Source organism: Lissotriton helveticus, chromosome 1_1 (assembly GCF_964261635.1).
Source record: "Lissotriton helveticus chromosome 1_1, aLisHel1.1, whole genome shotgun sequence".
Classification (NCBI taxonomy): Eukaryota; Metazoa; Chordata; class Amphibia; order Caudata; family Salamandridae; genus Lissotriton; species Lissotriton helveticus.
The window spans coordinates 1,039,460,847-1,039,476,438 of NC_136057.1; the positions used below are offsets into that span (position 1 = coordinate 1,039,460,847).

At 48.1% G+C, this 15,592-nt stretch overlaps 1 protein-coding gene across 2 annotated transcripts in view; it reads right to left on the minus strand.

The window, feature by feature from the left end:
- SBF1 (SET binding factor 1) overlaps positions 1 to 15,592 on the minus strand; it is a 1,592,200-nt gene that overhangs the window by 166,406 nt on the left and 1,410,202 nt on the right. For both annotated transcript variants that reach the window (XM_078677863.1, XM_078677862.1), the window contains one exon: positions 11,206 to 11,313. In XM_078677863.1, coding sequence (XP_078533989.1) covers positions 11,206 to 11,313 — 108 coding nt within the window. The remainder of the gene's footprint in view (positions 1 to 11,205; positions 11,314 to 15,592) is intronic.

Genomic DNA, 15,592 nt, shown 5'->3' on the forward strand with positions numbered 1-15,592 from the left:
AGGGCGACAGATGGATAGAGTGAGGGCGATAGATAGAGTGGGGCGATAGATGGATAGAGTGAGGGCGATAGATGGATAGAGTGAGGGCGATAGTTAGATAGAGTGAGGGCGATAGATGGATAGAGTGAGGGCGATAGTTAGATAGAGTGAAGGCGATAGAGTGAGGGCGATAGATCGAGTGAGGGCAATAGATAAGATAGCGTGAGGGCGATAGATAAGATAGAGTGAGGGCGATAGATAGAGTGAGGGCGATAGATAGAGTGAGGGCGATAGAGTGAGGGCGATAGATGGATAGAGTGAGGGCGATAGATGGATAGAGTGAGGGCGATAGATGGATAGAGTGAGGGCGATAGATGGATAGAGTGAGGGCGATAGATGGATAGAGTGAGGGCGATAGATGGATAGAGTGAGGGCGATAGATGGATAGAGTGAGGGCGATAGATGGATAGAGTGAGGGCGATAGATGGATAGAGTGAGGGCGATAGATGGATAGAGTGAGGGCGATAGATGGATAGAGTGAGGGCGATAGATGGAGTGAGGGCGATAGATCGAGTGAGGGCGATAGATCGAGTGAGGGCAATAGATAAGATAGCGTGAGGGCGATAGATAAGATAGAGTGAGGGCGATAGATAGAGTGAGGGCGATAGATAGAGTGAGGGCGATAGAGTGAGGGCGATAGATGGATAGAGTGAGGGCGATAGATGGATAGAGTGAGGGCGATAGATGGATAGAGTGAGGGCGATAGATGGATAGAGTGAGGGCGATAGATGGATAGAGTGAGGGCGATAGATGGATAGAGTGAGGGCGATAGATGGATAGAGTGAGGGCGATAGATGGATAGAGTGAGGGCGATAGATGGATAGAGTGAGGGCGATAGATGGATAGAGTGAGGGCGATAGATGGAGTGAGGGCGATAGATCGAGTGAGGGCGATAGATCGAGTGAGGGCGATAGATCGAGTGAGGGCGATAGATCGAGTGAGGGCGATAGATCGAGTGAGGGCGATAGATCGAGTGAGGGCGATAGATCGAGTGAGGGCGATAGATCGAGTGAGGGCGCTAGATCGAGTGAGGGCGATAGATCGAGTGAGGGCGATAGATAAGATAGAGTGAGGGCGATAGATAAGATAGAGTGAGGGCGATAGATAAGATAGAGTGAGGGCGATAGATAAGATAGAGTGAGGGCGATAGATAAGATAGAGTGAGGGCGATAGATAAGATAGAGTGAGGGCGATAGATACATAGTGAGGGCGATAGATACATAGTGAGGGCAATAGATAAGATAGTGTGAGGGCGATAGACTGAGGGCGATAGTTAGATAGAGTGAGGGCGATAGTTAGATAGAGTGAGGGCGATAGTTGGATAGAGTGAGGGCGATAGTTGGATAGAGTGAGGGCGACAGATGGATAGAGTGAGGGCGACAGATGGATAGAGTGAGGGCGACAGATGGATAGAGTGAGGGCGACAGATGGATAGAGTGAGGGCGACAGATGGATAGAGTGAGGGCGACAGATGGATAGAGTGAGGGCGACAGATGGATAGAGTGAGGGCGACAGATGGATAGAGTGAGGGCGACAGATGGATAGAGTGAGGGCGACAGATGGATAGAGTGAGGGCGACAGATGGATAGAGTGAGGGCGACAGATGGATAGAGTGAGGGCGATGGATAGAGTGAGGGCGATGGATAGAGTGAGGGCGATGGATAGAGTGAGGGCGATGGATAGAGTGAGGGCGATGGATAGAGTGAGGGCGATGGATAGAGTGAGGGCGATGGATAGAGTGAGGGCGATGGATAGAGTGAGGGCGATGGATAGAGTGAGGGCGATGGATAGAGTGAGGGCGATGGATAGAGTGAGGGCGATGGATAGAGTGAGGGCGATGAATAGATAGATAGAGTGAGGGCGATAGCTAGATAGCTAGAGTGAGGGCGATAGCTAGATAGCTAGAGTGAGGGCGATAGCTAGATAGCTAGAGTGAGGGCGATAGCTAGATAGCTAGAGTGAGGGCGATAGATAGAGAGAGGGGTGTAGAGAGAGAGAGGGGTGTCGAGAGAGAGGGGTGTCGAGAGAGAGGGGTGTCGAGAGAGAGGGGTGTCGAGAGAGAGGGGTGTCGAGAGAGAGGGGTGTCGAGAGAGAGGGGTGTCGAGAGAGAGGGGTGTCGAGAGAGAGGGGTGTCGAGAGAGAGGGGTGTCGAGAGAGAGGGGTGTCGAGAGAGGGGTGTCGAGAGAGAGGGGTGTCGAGAGAGGGGTGTCGAGAGAGGGGTGTCGAGAGAGGGGTGTCGAGAGAGGGGTGTCGAGAGAGGGGTGTCGAGAGAGGGGTGTCGAGAGAGGGGTGTCGAGAGAGGGGTGTCGAGAGAGGGGTGTCGAGAGAGGGGTGTCGAGAGAGGGGTGTCGAGAGAGGGGTGTAGAGAGAGGGGTGTAGAGAGAGGGGTAGAGAGAGGGGTAGAGAGAGGGGTGTAGAGAGAGGGGTGTAGAGAGAGGGGTGTAGAGAGAGGGGTGTAGAGAGAGGGGTGTAGAGAGAGGGGTGTAGAGAGAGGGGTGTAGAGAGAGGGGTGTAGAGAGAGGGGTGTAGAGAGAGGGGTGTAGAGAGAAGGGGTGTAGAGAGAAGGGGTGTAGAGATAAGGGGTGTAGAGATAAGGGGTGTAGAGATATGGGGTGTAGAGATAAGGGGTGTAGAGAGAGGGGGTGTCGAGAGAGAGGGGTGTCGAGAGAGAGGGGTGTCGAGAGAGAGGGGTGTCGAGAGAGAGGGGTGTTCTCGAGAGAGGGGTGTTCTCGAGAGAGGGGTGTTCTCGAGAGAGGGGTGTTCTCGAGAGAGGGGTGTTCTCGAGAGAGGGGTGTCGAGAGAGAGGGGTGTTCTCGAGAGAGAGGGGTGTCGAGAGAGAGGGGTGTCGAGAGAGAGGGGTGTCGAGAGAGAGGGGTGTCGAGAGAGAGGGGTGTCGAGAGAGAGGGGTGTAGAGAGAGAGGGGTGTAGAGAGAGAGGGGGTGTAGAGAGGGGGGTGTAGAGGGGGAGTGTAGAGGGGGGTGCAGCGAGAGAGTGGGGTAGAGAGAGGGGTGTAGAGAGAGGGGTGTAGAGAGAGGGATGTATAGAGAAAGGGGTGTAGAGAGAGCGGGGTGTAGAGAGAGCGGGGTGTAGAGAGAGTTAAGGAGGTCCTTTATCTAAGATGACACATTTATTACACTTCCTTAATTCTCCAAGAAAACGCGGGAATATATCTTCACATTACCATACATTGAAAACGTCTTAAAGTATGTGCTTGCAACAAAGTGTAAACCGATCAGTGGCCTGTTCGCTCACACTATAGATTTTATGTTTATTCTCCTTGCCTGCGACCAGAGGATGTCTGTTATAAGAAGGTGTGTGATAAAGCCTTGCAGTGATCTGCTGGACAACAAGCTCTGGCATTGCGCGGAGGGGTGGGGGGGGGGACGGATTCCAGATCAAAAGCAGCTGGGGTGTTGTGTGTAACCAACAAGCTCTCTGCATTGCGCGGAGGGGGGCGGGGGAGCGGATTCCTTTGAAGTGTGAGTGTGGACAGAGGCTTACAGGCTGCCAAATGGTGTTCGATGTGCACGCGCCTGCACACATGCAGAGGCACTGATACTGATACTCTGGAAATAGCTGGGGATAATGAAAGGAGATAAGCTGTAACTATCCTGGGAACTAGAAGCTGCAGAAGCATCCTTCATCCTTAACTTCCAGGAAAGAAGTTGAGTTCGAACTCCGCAATACATAAAAATTAGTATGAGAAAGAAGACATGCAGAATTGGAAGTTGAATGCCCAAGTATAATAGATTTTTATTTTTTTATTTTTTTTAAACTGTTTTTTATTGAAGTTGTGCACATAGCATACAATCTTAATTCACATTCCCACCCGTTTGTATCATATATGGTTATGACACTTTGAATAGCTAGTCGCAACCATCCCTATCCAAACCATCCCACCTCCCTCTCTACCCCCACCCCCCCTTGTCAGTGTGCCTCTGCGTTCCTGGTATAACTTGACAAGTCCAACTAACAGCTAGTAGACGATACTCCTCTTCAGCTCATGGTCCCGGTGATGTCCGGGAGAATTATCCATTTCAACACAAGGCCTTCACTCCGGTCCAGGGTTCCAGAGACCTACGCAATCAGTACCTATCACGCATCCGGACTCCCCTGCTAACCCTCCCCTCCCGCTGTGTCGGCCCCCACCTCCCCCTGCTCCGCATCCCCTCCCGATTCGCCATCCCTCCAGTCGCTTCACCGTCATCACCCTCCAAGAGTGATTGCAAATCCGTTACTAGCGCGTTCCACGCCCTGGCAGTATCTAGCGCCTTATCGTTAGCCATACGCCTAGCTAGCTGCAGCCGGAGAGAGCCTTCACAAGCAGCCCATTGCGCAAAGCACCTCCTCCACCTCTGGAAGTTAGGGCCCCCTCTTGCTTTCCAATGTAGAGTAAGTTCCCTCTTGGCCATAATGAACCCCAAATCATAAAACTTACTAGTGATTTTAGTGGCAGGAGTATGGGGAAACCAAAGTAGCAAGCAAGCACCTGCGTCTACATCCACCTGGCGACCCGTAACTGTGTTCAGGCAAGCGAAAACCTCAGGCCAATAGGCGCCAAGCCCCGGGCACGCCCAGAACATATGCGCAAAGTCAGCGTCCTCCGCGGCGCAGCGCGGACATAACGATTGCGCACCTCCAAAGATCCGACGAATTTTGGTAGGTGTCCAGTACGCCCTATGAAGTGTGTAATATTGGACCATCTGGAACCGAACATTACGGGTGCCTTTCCAGGCCCTGCGTACAAGCTGAGGCCAGGTTGTCTCCGGTATTTGTCGACCAAGGTCGACCTGCCAGCACTCCCGTAGCCTGTCCAGGGGGGGAGGATCAGCCAGCGCCAGCCTCCGGTACAGACACGTAACGGCCTTATATGTGCCAGCCGCCATCACGACATACTGGCAGCCGAGCGACGTGGGGGGTTCCACCAGTCCCATCCTCCAACGCTTCCGGATCCCCGCAACCAAAGCCGCGTGTAACAAAAAGTCGCCCCGCGGCAGACCAAAGGCCTCCTGCAGATCGCCGAACGACATCAAGGCGCCGTCCCGGTATAGATCCCCCAGCATGTGAACACCGAGGTCCTCCCAGCCGGCCAGCGCCGACCAATCTCCGCCATGCGGGAGGGCAGTACACATGTCCAAAGGAATCTCCGGCGCATACGGGACGCGACATCCCACCCGCCTGTGGCTACGCAGCCAGCATCTTCGTAGGGTACGCTCCTCAAGAGTCAGCCGCTCCAATCGAAGTTCCTGTTGGAGCACAATAAAGGATAGGACATGGCGCTGTACAATCCGCCCCCGCGGTCCGTCTGGTCCTCTAAACTCCCGCGCCACCGCCTGCGTGAGCCATTGAAGCTGGGCAGCCAAGTAATACCATTCGAAGTCTGGCACTGCCAGGCCGTGCCGAAGTATAATAGATGGTAACAATACATGCACAACAGTATGATTCAGTCTTAGGAAGGTGCCACCTGAAATCATGGTGTATAGTGCGTAGGGATTTTGGAAAAGGGGGGTGGTGATGGACAGAGTTTCTGAATGATGCAGAATACTCTTACCAAGTCAATAGATCATGGTTTTAATCCATCACCGTTATTTAGCTCACTGCACCATCCCAGCTCAGAACCTGGCTATATGCAAATTAGTATGTTCCTGTCCCAGTGCATGATGGGAACAGGGCAAACCAAACTACCAAGCCAATTCTTATACTGGGAAGGAAACAAGCTTCCGGGGACCGGTTTCTGGCATCACAGCCTTCTTCGGCCCGGCTTGCTTGAATCCTGATGGTGCAATGAGCAAGGGACTCACGTCTGAGTATACCCTCCCACACATAGTGTGGATAAAAACGATTTTGGAAAAGGGGGGTGGTGATGGACAGAGTTTCTGAATGATGCAGAATACTCTTACCAAGTCAATAGATCATGGTTTTAATCCATCACCGTTATTTAGCTCACTGCACCATCCCAGCTCAGAACCTGGCTATATGCAAATTAGTATGTTCCTGTCCCAGTGCATGATGGGAACAGGGCAAACCAAACTACCAAGCCAATTCTTATACTGGGAAGGAAACAAGCTTCCGGGGACCGGTTTCTGGCATCACAGCCTTCTTCGGCCCGGCTTGCTTGAATCCTGATGGTGCAATGAGCAAGGGACTCACGTCTGAGTATACCCTCCCACACATAGTGTGGATAAAAACGATTTTGGAAAAGGGGGGTGGTGATGGACAGAGTTTCTGAATGATGCAGAATACTCTTACCAAGTCAATAGATCATGGTTTTAATCCATCACCGTTATTTAGCTCACTGCACCATCCCAGCTCAGAACCTGGCTATATGCAAATTAGTATGTTCCTGTCCCAGTGCATGATGGGAACAGGGCAAACCAAACTACCAAGCCAATTCTTATACTGGGAAGGAAACAAGCTTCCGGGGACCGGTTTCTGGCATCACAGCCTTCTTCGGCCCGGCTTGCTTGAATCCTGATGGTGCAATGAGCAAGGGACTCACGTCTGAGTATACCCTCCCACACATAGTGTATAGTGCGTAGGGATCTTAAACATTTAGGCCAATGAACAAACTTTGAAATGGTGGATTATGTCAGTGAAATAACCTAGGCCACGGGTGGGGCTCACGAGGTTTCTCGCGGATACTTTGCATCATTAAAAATGTTCGTTTTTGTAATACTAAGCTACTTAATGCTTTGTATGTCACTACCCAGAAACGAAGGCTGCCACAATGGAGTGAATAATGCAGTCTATCATGTGAAACACAATGCCCATGTGCTGTTCTTTGGCTGTGGGTCGACTCCACAGCACACTGGATGTTCTGATCAAAACAAAGTAATAATATTTTCCAGTGGAAAGTATTAAATGGTGAACCATGTCTCATAAATTTGCCAATCTCACACATTATGCATCTACATTTTACAACGATGGTGCCTGGTGAGCTTTATTCCACCATGACTAAATGCACAATGTAACCCTAACTCTGCAGAGTCGTCTATACATTCGCTGTACACACATATCAAATGAGTCATCAGCATTCGTTGCGCACATGATTTTCACTCCATTAAGTGCCGTTGTCAGAGGCAGTCTCGAAGGGAACCATGACGCCATTTTAGAAGAAGGGACAAAAGTGTGCCATTTTGTTTAGTCATTGAACAGATAAATGATCAGGCAGTTGAAGGTTTGGTCGACCCTGTTCACTCGCATGTATATTAGACTATATTTTCAAAAACAAGCATAAGTAAGGGGATAATTACCAACTGCCTGGCATTTCCTGTGGTGGTAATAATGCTCTTGGTGAATAGAACACAGCAGGGCGCGGTATTACCATATCGTTCTGCATCTTAGATTTAATGTCAAAGCATAAGCGCATCTTCCGAGGACTCAACTTCCAAATTAATGTGTTTTGCTAGTGGAAGCATGCATTGCAATAATTACTGCAAATCTCGGAATGTTCGAGGGCAAGGCGTTTCTGGGAACAAAATCAGACAGAATGAGGGTCTAATGTGTACACAGCTGACTTTCTATATCCTTGACATGAACAGAGCCTGCTGCATCACGCTTACATCCATTACTTTTAACCCCTTCCATGCTCATGACGAGCTCAGCTCGTCATGCAGTACACTGCTTGTGCGCTCATATGGGATTCAAAGATCATCAGCATAGAGGATGAATCGCTGTAGCATTGATAGTGTTAAGCAGTGCCGATATTCCCCACACTATCTATCTGAAAGCACCAATCCAAATGCGAGCATTAATTGTTCGGTAAATCCCAGCAGTAAACAAACTCGTTTCACATTTAAGTTTTCTTCTCTTAAGAGGTTACAGGTCTACTGGTTCCGGCCAAAACAATGTTGACACAGTTGCACACTGAATTATTACATGCTGATATTGGGAAACAGTGCACAAAAAATATTTTTTCCACTTTGTGAAAAGGCCAGACTGTTACGTGCTTAAGTAGCTAGAGACCCTTCTGCCTGTGTGTGTGGTCTCACGCTGCAGTTATCAGAACCACGGATAGAAAGGACGAGCAGCCTTCGACGATGTACCCTGTGCACTCGAGGCCCGGCAGTAAATTATCTGCCGCCAGAACAAATGCTGGAGTTCAGATTCCTAAATGGGCATTTCAAAATCAGGATTTGGTTGAATATCTACGCGTATTATTGTAAGCAGCGGCCTTGTCCACATCGGTTTAGTTCCAAGCAGAGAACATAAAAAAGAAAACGAGCCCGCCTGCTTACGACAGCCAACATGTTACAGCTAAGCTTACCACTCACAATGAACGTGCAGGAAGCAGTACTGAGTGACTTTACAGATATGTACAAACGAGCATCATTTTAAAAATCGCAGATCGCCCAAACAATGTCGAGTAACACAAGCCTGCTCTTTCGATGTTTTACTGGATGGGGGTCCAAAAGGATTCCCTATAAATATATAAATGCATTACATTTCAATTTACTGTCTGTCATTTTATTTTATGAGCTCAGAAAATATGGCAAGGGTCTCGGATTGACTTTGGACAACCCTGTTCACTTGGACGTACTTGAACATACAATTAGGTGGTTTGAGTTGCTAGCTTTCCACATAAGTTCGTACCGTCTAAGCTAGTTTCTTACATCTGCAGACCAAACTACTGTTTGTCTCAGAACAATCCTGCTCATTAGTACGCCTGCGGAGAATGCAACCTCGGCCGATCAGCAGCGGCCCTAAGGGTCAAATGAGCCCAGACCCTCCCGCTCCCTCCCCCGCAAGACTGCACTCAATATTTGGCAACATTAATCTGACACGTTAGTCAGACAGTTAACGGTAGGCAGTCTGCGATTCACAGAACCCCAATGCTATTGCGGACACAACGCTAATAAGAGTGTAATTCACCCTTGCATCACTGGACTAAACCACTGGACCAGCAGCAGTTGGCTCACGGGCTAACAGGAATGGCAATCACAGGAACAAGTGTATCCACGGAAACACTAACACCCCAGCAGCATGAGAGGCAGAGTGAACGGACTCAGAAACCATGATCGAGGAGTTGGTTTCACCAAAGTTATTTTATGTAAACATGAGGAGTCAACAAATGGTCGGGAGAAGAGCATGCAGTGTTAACAAAGTGTGAACTGCCGGAAAGTTAAACAAGCTCTCGGCATTGGGTGGCGGGGGAGCGGCACTGGGTGGCGGGAGAGCGGCTTCCTTTGAAGTCTGAGTCTGATGCCGATGGTGTGCGATGTGCACGCGCCCGGCTCACTTGAACTGCACCCGATCCGCAGTTTGGGTAGACTTTTGAAAGCCTTACTATAATCTCGCCAAACAAGCATTGCTAAAGCAATGCTGTAGGCGAGACCTAAAAATCGGTCTGACAGGAGGGCCCCTCTCCCAATTTTCAGAATCAGCCATGACCTAGGGGATGGGGTCCCTGGGGCCTTAATTGGCCTGGTGAGATCCACATGCATCCCCTCACCATCATACAATAAAATCAATTCCCCACGTGGACTGGCCCACCTTGGGGGCCAAAAAGTGCAAGCAAGGGTAACCGCACTTGTTCTTTTAATAAACTTTTTTCGCAGAAAATCTGCAGGCCCAAGGCAAAGACCATACCCCCTAACACTGCATGTAATATTTGAAAATCAACCCTACAGCAGGCCTTACAGCCCAAAGGCAAGGTGCATTATATTACATGTGAGGACATATCCGCATGACCACATATGCCCCTATGCTGGCCAGTTCAATTACTGCCAGTACAAGTGAATAGGGAAATCATCCTAACGTATGTAGTGGGCGCTGGTAAGAATGTGTTACCCAGCTACATAATGGCTTCACTGAACCATATGGTGATGGTATCAAACACCTCATATTAATAAACCCACACTGATTCCAGTGATGGATTTATTAACACATGCACCCAGAGGACACATTCCCAGGGGGAATGACCTGCCAATTAGCATTCCAATGCAGGGAGCTTCAAAACACAGGAGAGGAAGCCGATCCCCCATCCAGGGGGCATTTGACGCCAGGACAGGCAGGAAAATTAGTAGTCAGAGAGGAGTGTTTATCTTCAGGCCAGTTCCACCCCTTAGGTGGGCTACCTGCAATGAATATGGAAATTAGAAGTTTGACATCTTTGTCAGGGATAGGTTATGCCCACTTCCCACAGGAAATGGGCATGTAGGCGGCGTAGTGACCCCAGGAGTAAGTATCCCATTGCCTGCTACCCAAATACCCCTAACACCATTAAATCTAGTGTTTAGGGGAGCCCCTGGTACCAGAAAATCAGATTCTTGCACACCTAGAGAAGAAGGACTGAAGACCCCCTTAAAGCAAGACCCGTTGATGGAGCAACTGACCTAGCACCAACCTTGCCAGCCTGTTCGCTGTACCCGACGATTGTGCCAAAGTTGACTCACCCTGCAAGCTGCTGTGCCTCCAAAAGCTTGGGAGGACCGCCAGCACTACTGCCAAGACTCATGAACTCTTGTGGAGCAGCGTAACTGCTACCCTGCAGGTACCAAAGAAAGATCTGTGAGGACTTCGACCGCATAAACCAGACATGAGCTAACACCACTGCACCCGTTGCTCCAAGCCAGAGTTGAAGTGGGCCAATGGTGCCTGTGTGATCCCCTCCAACCTTCCAGAGAAGAAGCACACTCTGGGTTTGTCTTGTCAGGAAGGGACTCCTCTGTGTGCAGCCCTCCCGACCGGAAGTGACCGGATGATGAAAATCCGACGACTCCGATCACCTCTGCACCTGTCGCCCCTGGCCTAAGGAGAAGAGGTGAGGAGAAGAGGAAAAATGGTGTCTCCACAATCGATGAATGAGATGAGAACATACCTCTTGGCCAATACCACTAAATGCAGTTTTAAAGTGAGAAATAATTTTTTTTAAAGTCCAATAACAAAAGCAAAGGTATGAGATCCAAAATGTTCCTTTTATTGACAGGAAGACCTGTGTCTATAACTTCATATCGTTAGTGCCAACCCTCTTTCAAATTTCCAGTGGTTTCATAGCATGTGTATTTTAGAAACTACACAGATCATCTGAGCGTAGATTTCAGCCATGCCATCATTCCAACTCCCTTAGTTACAACTTATAATACATCATGATATAAAATACACCAGCCTCAAACCCTGCACTCTAACCGCCATCACCAGAGCAAAGGCAATTTCAATCATACTCACCCTAGCCTCCTGCTTAGCCTCGAGGCGCTGTGTGGCTCTTATCTTGTCCCATGTATCCTTCCACCGTTCAGGGATCTGACCTAGTTCCACTTCCAACGAATGAAGCTCCTTTGGAGAAATAAAGTGCCAGATATTACTACAGTGAGTATGGACCCACAGCTCAATCCTAGACTTTTAATACTTTCTTTAAAGCACTAACTGTTCATGACTCACTAAGCATTCTCTTTCTCCAACTAATCTCTTCTGCACCTAAATGCACACATCTACATTAATACATCTCTCACCCACTGGTGTTGATCAGGCCCACCCCATCACTTGCACACAGTGATCCACACTCCCATAATATATGCAGCACAAAATAGGGTACAAGAGACAAATGCTCTGCTGTAAAATTAATGCATTTCAGATCTCACTGTTGTCACACTTTGTACAGAAAGGCAAACTATACTTCCATGACTCAAACTAAACAAAGTGTTTTGATGATATTTATAACAAACATTATCATCCAACTTGGTGGCTGAATGACTACTTTGCAAATGTAGCACAGAAAATGATGGGTGGCCTTAATCCCACCCACTGGTAATCTTCTACTTTGCCTTCCAGTGTACAGTTGTTTAGCTCATCTGTTCCACTGCGCACATGGACCAATCACATGCAACTCAGTCCCGGCCCCACTTCTCAAAGGACAGTTTACACCTACTGCTAGGACAGAGGTACCTTGAACATAAATGCAAGCAACCTCAGAACTGTTCCAGCCTTGCTGTGCCATACCAGTGAAGTGCTGCGTAAGCCCTATGACACCTAAAGCATGGGACTCAAGTTGGGCATACCCCAACTATTAAGTAGACTAAATTAGATAATACTTTTTGTGCTATTTGGAACACTTGAAATAATCTCAGCTACCGGTAGCCTCTTTAGATTGCATTACCGTCCATTGTTTTTTGGCTCACCAGTTCCTATACATTCCAAGAAGCACTTTCTGCGCTGTTTAAGTGAGTATTCCTAAATGGGAGGGGCATGCCCAAACAAACACACAAGCTAACCATGGATGGAAACATGTTTCCTTCACCAGATCAAAAATTCACAGAATAAAGGTCCTTTAAAAACAATAAACACCCTGAAAACTGAAAAAGAGTGAAAAAAAAGGTATTCTTCTGTGAACCTACACCTTTGCCAATTCCTGCCTAAAGACCACGTTAAATGGCTTAAAATGTGGGAAGAGAAAACTTGTATTGGGGTAATTTAGCAGACGTTACTGACCGAAAAGAAACTCAAGCTTTATCACAAGTGGGGAAAAAATACTTAAGGACACTGGTCAGGGATACTTTTGCACTCTGGGAAGAAATGAAGTGAGAAAGTGTTGTCTTTCATCTGCGTGATGCCGTAGGAGTATTTGATGTTTTTGCTCATTTTAATTTTAATAAAAGAAGCATGTTGCTTTTACATGGGAATTGTTCTATAATTGGAAACAATAGTTTTCTAGGGAAATGTGTTCTAGAATGCCACATTTAGGCAGGCAAATACAGTGCTGATGAAATTGAGGAAGCTTCAGAGGCTCTTTCCACATGCTGCTCAAAACTCGACACAAGAATTAGATGCGTTCTACTATAAATTGTGACAACATGCAGAAAACTCTTACCATGTATTATTCACTCTTCTGAAAAGTGGCGCCAAGTACAGACAGCATATGTTATGTTAATTTTGTAGAGCGCACAAATACAAGGCATCTTGGAAATAGTGTCAGATCTAATTGTAACTGAACAGGCAAAGCAGAACATTTAAACAGAGGAGCAGAAGAGCTGGGTGTTAGTGGTTTCCTAAATTTCTGATGACTAGGTTGTGCTCTGAAGCACAAGTTACTACTTGTGAAACAATATACCTTTAAGAGACATTAGTTAGTGATAGATTCCTTACCTTAGAATATCCCCAGGTGTCAGATTAGATCCAGAAAGTTTTGCTTAGTAGTACCCCTGCGCGTCAGTAGGTGGCGTCCTGCGGCTCCACGTCCGTCACTGGCGTCGTCAGCGCCGAGATTACTTCACAGAGAGTACTTAGGCGCCACCCATGCGTGCTGACGTCAATTCTTTCTTTTTTCTGCGCCAGTAAGCGCAGATCCGGATTGAGCACGTACCTTGGTCACTTTTTGATCGCTATTTTGAGACTTTTGTCCCCCGACTTTTTGTCCTGGTGCACATAGGGATGCCCGTCTTTAAGTCTTGTGGGGCCTGTCGCCGAAATATGTCGGTGGCGGACCCCCACGATGTTTGCCTCTACGGCTTGGAGACCGATCACGACTCCTGGGACTGCCGTGACTGTCGTGCCATGGCCCCCAAGGCCTTGCAGGGGCGTCGCTAGAAGTTGCTGGAGGTCCAACCTTCGTCACGTCGCCGCTCTGGGTCTAGAGGCTGTTCCCGGGATTGGATTGCTCGCGGGACCGGAGCCGTAGCTCCTCGGACTCCAAGTCTTCACCCTCGGATTCCGGTAAGTCTGACGTCTGGGGATATTCTAAGGTAAGGAATCTATCACTAACGTGTCTCTTTCAGATATAGCATATTTAAATGCATTTGATTATCCACCTTGCAATACCTGATTTTGATATTGGACTGCCTTTATGCGGTAAAGCAACAAAAAGTTGTTTCGTCTTTCTGAAAGACTTTATCCTTTCACTGTATTATCGTAATGCTCTTCTAAGGTGTGAATAGTACGTTCTGCCATGGAATCTGGTTGAGGGAAGAACACAGGCAACTCAACAGATTGGTTTATATGAAAGGCAGAAATGACTTTAGGTAGGTACTTGGGGTTAGTCCTAAGAACCACTTTGTTTTGGGGTATTTTAAAAAATGGTTCATCTATGGTTAGTGCCTGAAGCTCACCCTCTCTCCTCAGAGATGTGATGGCTATGAAGAAAGCTACCTTCCAAGTGAGAAATTGTAGTTCACATCTGTGCAATGGCTCAAAAGGTGGACCTATGAGTCTGGCAAGGACGATGTTGAGATTTCACACTGGAGCAGGTGGAAGCCTTGGGGGAATGACTCAAGTTCTTCCATAAATGCTTTAATAGCAGGCTCTCTAAAAAGAGACAGATATTGTCTGTTCCGCACATATGCAGCAAGATGTAAGCGTATGGATGTGTATGCTAAATTGGAACGCTGTAGATGTAATAGGTAGCAAATGATGTTTTGGATTGAAGCGTCCAGCGGATTAATAGGATTGTTATTACAGTAAATCACAAACCGTTTCCACTTTCCTGCATGGCATACTCTTGTAGTAGGGCGTCAGGTTGCAAGGTTGAGATGACTGGGATCTGGATGCCTTATCCCTTCATGGTTATGAGTGAGGTGTAGTTTTTAGTGGGGAACTCCTGAACCCTGGTTGACGGGCCCATGTGGGAGCAACTAGGATTATTGTCAGAGACTGCTGTCTGAGCTTCCGAACCACTAACGGAATGAGTGGGAGAGTAGGAAAAGCATAAGCAAATATCCCTGACCAGTTCATCCGTACTGCAATGCCTTTGGACAATGGGTGTGGATACCTGGATGCGAAGTTTGGGCATTTTGCGTTTAGGTGGGTGGCGAACAGATCTATCTCTGGGAAGCCCCACATTTGAAAGAATGGGAGTAGAACCTGAGGGTGGAGTTCCCATTTGTGGATCTGTTGTCGCTGACGACTGAGCAGATCTGCAATCTGGTTGTTTATTCCTGGAAGTATTTTGCAAGGAGGTATAATTATTGAGGTATGGCCCTTTCTCCAGATGCTCTGAGCTAGCTGTGAGAGCTGAACAGAGTGTGTCCCCCTCTGTTTTTGTATGTAGTACATTGCTGTCTTGTTGTCTGTGTGAATTAGGACAGCTTTGCCTACTAGATGAAGTTGAAACGCTTTCAATGCTAGGAAAATTGCTAGCAGTTCCAGATGGTTCACGTGGAGTTATAGAGTCCACATGCCCTGAATGGTATGCTTTCGGAGATGAGCTCCCCAGCCAGTGAGCGAAGCGTCTGCTGTTAGCACTATCTGTGGAACTGGGTCAAAGAATGGCCACCCCTTGGAAAGGTTTTGTGCATTCGACCACTGCAGAGAGTGATGGGTGAGGCCGTCCAGCAACACTAGGTCTGATAATCGACCTTGAGCTTGGTTCCACTGACGTGCTAAGCATTCCTGGACTCGACGCATTTGGTGTCTTGCTTAAGGAACAATTAAAATGCAAGACGCCATAATTCCTAGCAATTGCATGAACACTCGAGCTGGTAATGAGTGTTGGGACTGAAACTGAGAGATTAGAGTCTGCATGCTGCGGATTCTGACTGGGTTGGGACACGCTAGAGATTTTGAGTGTCTATTGTGGCTCCTAGGTACACGTGTGTTGGAGGGCTAGAGATGAGACTTGGTGAGG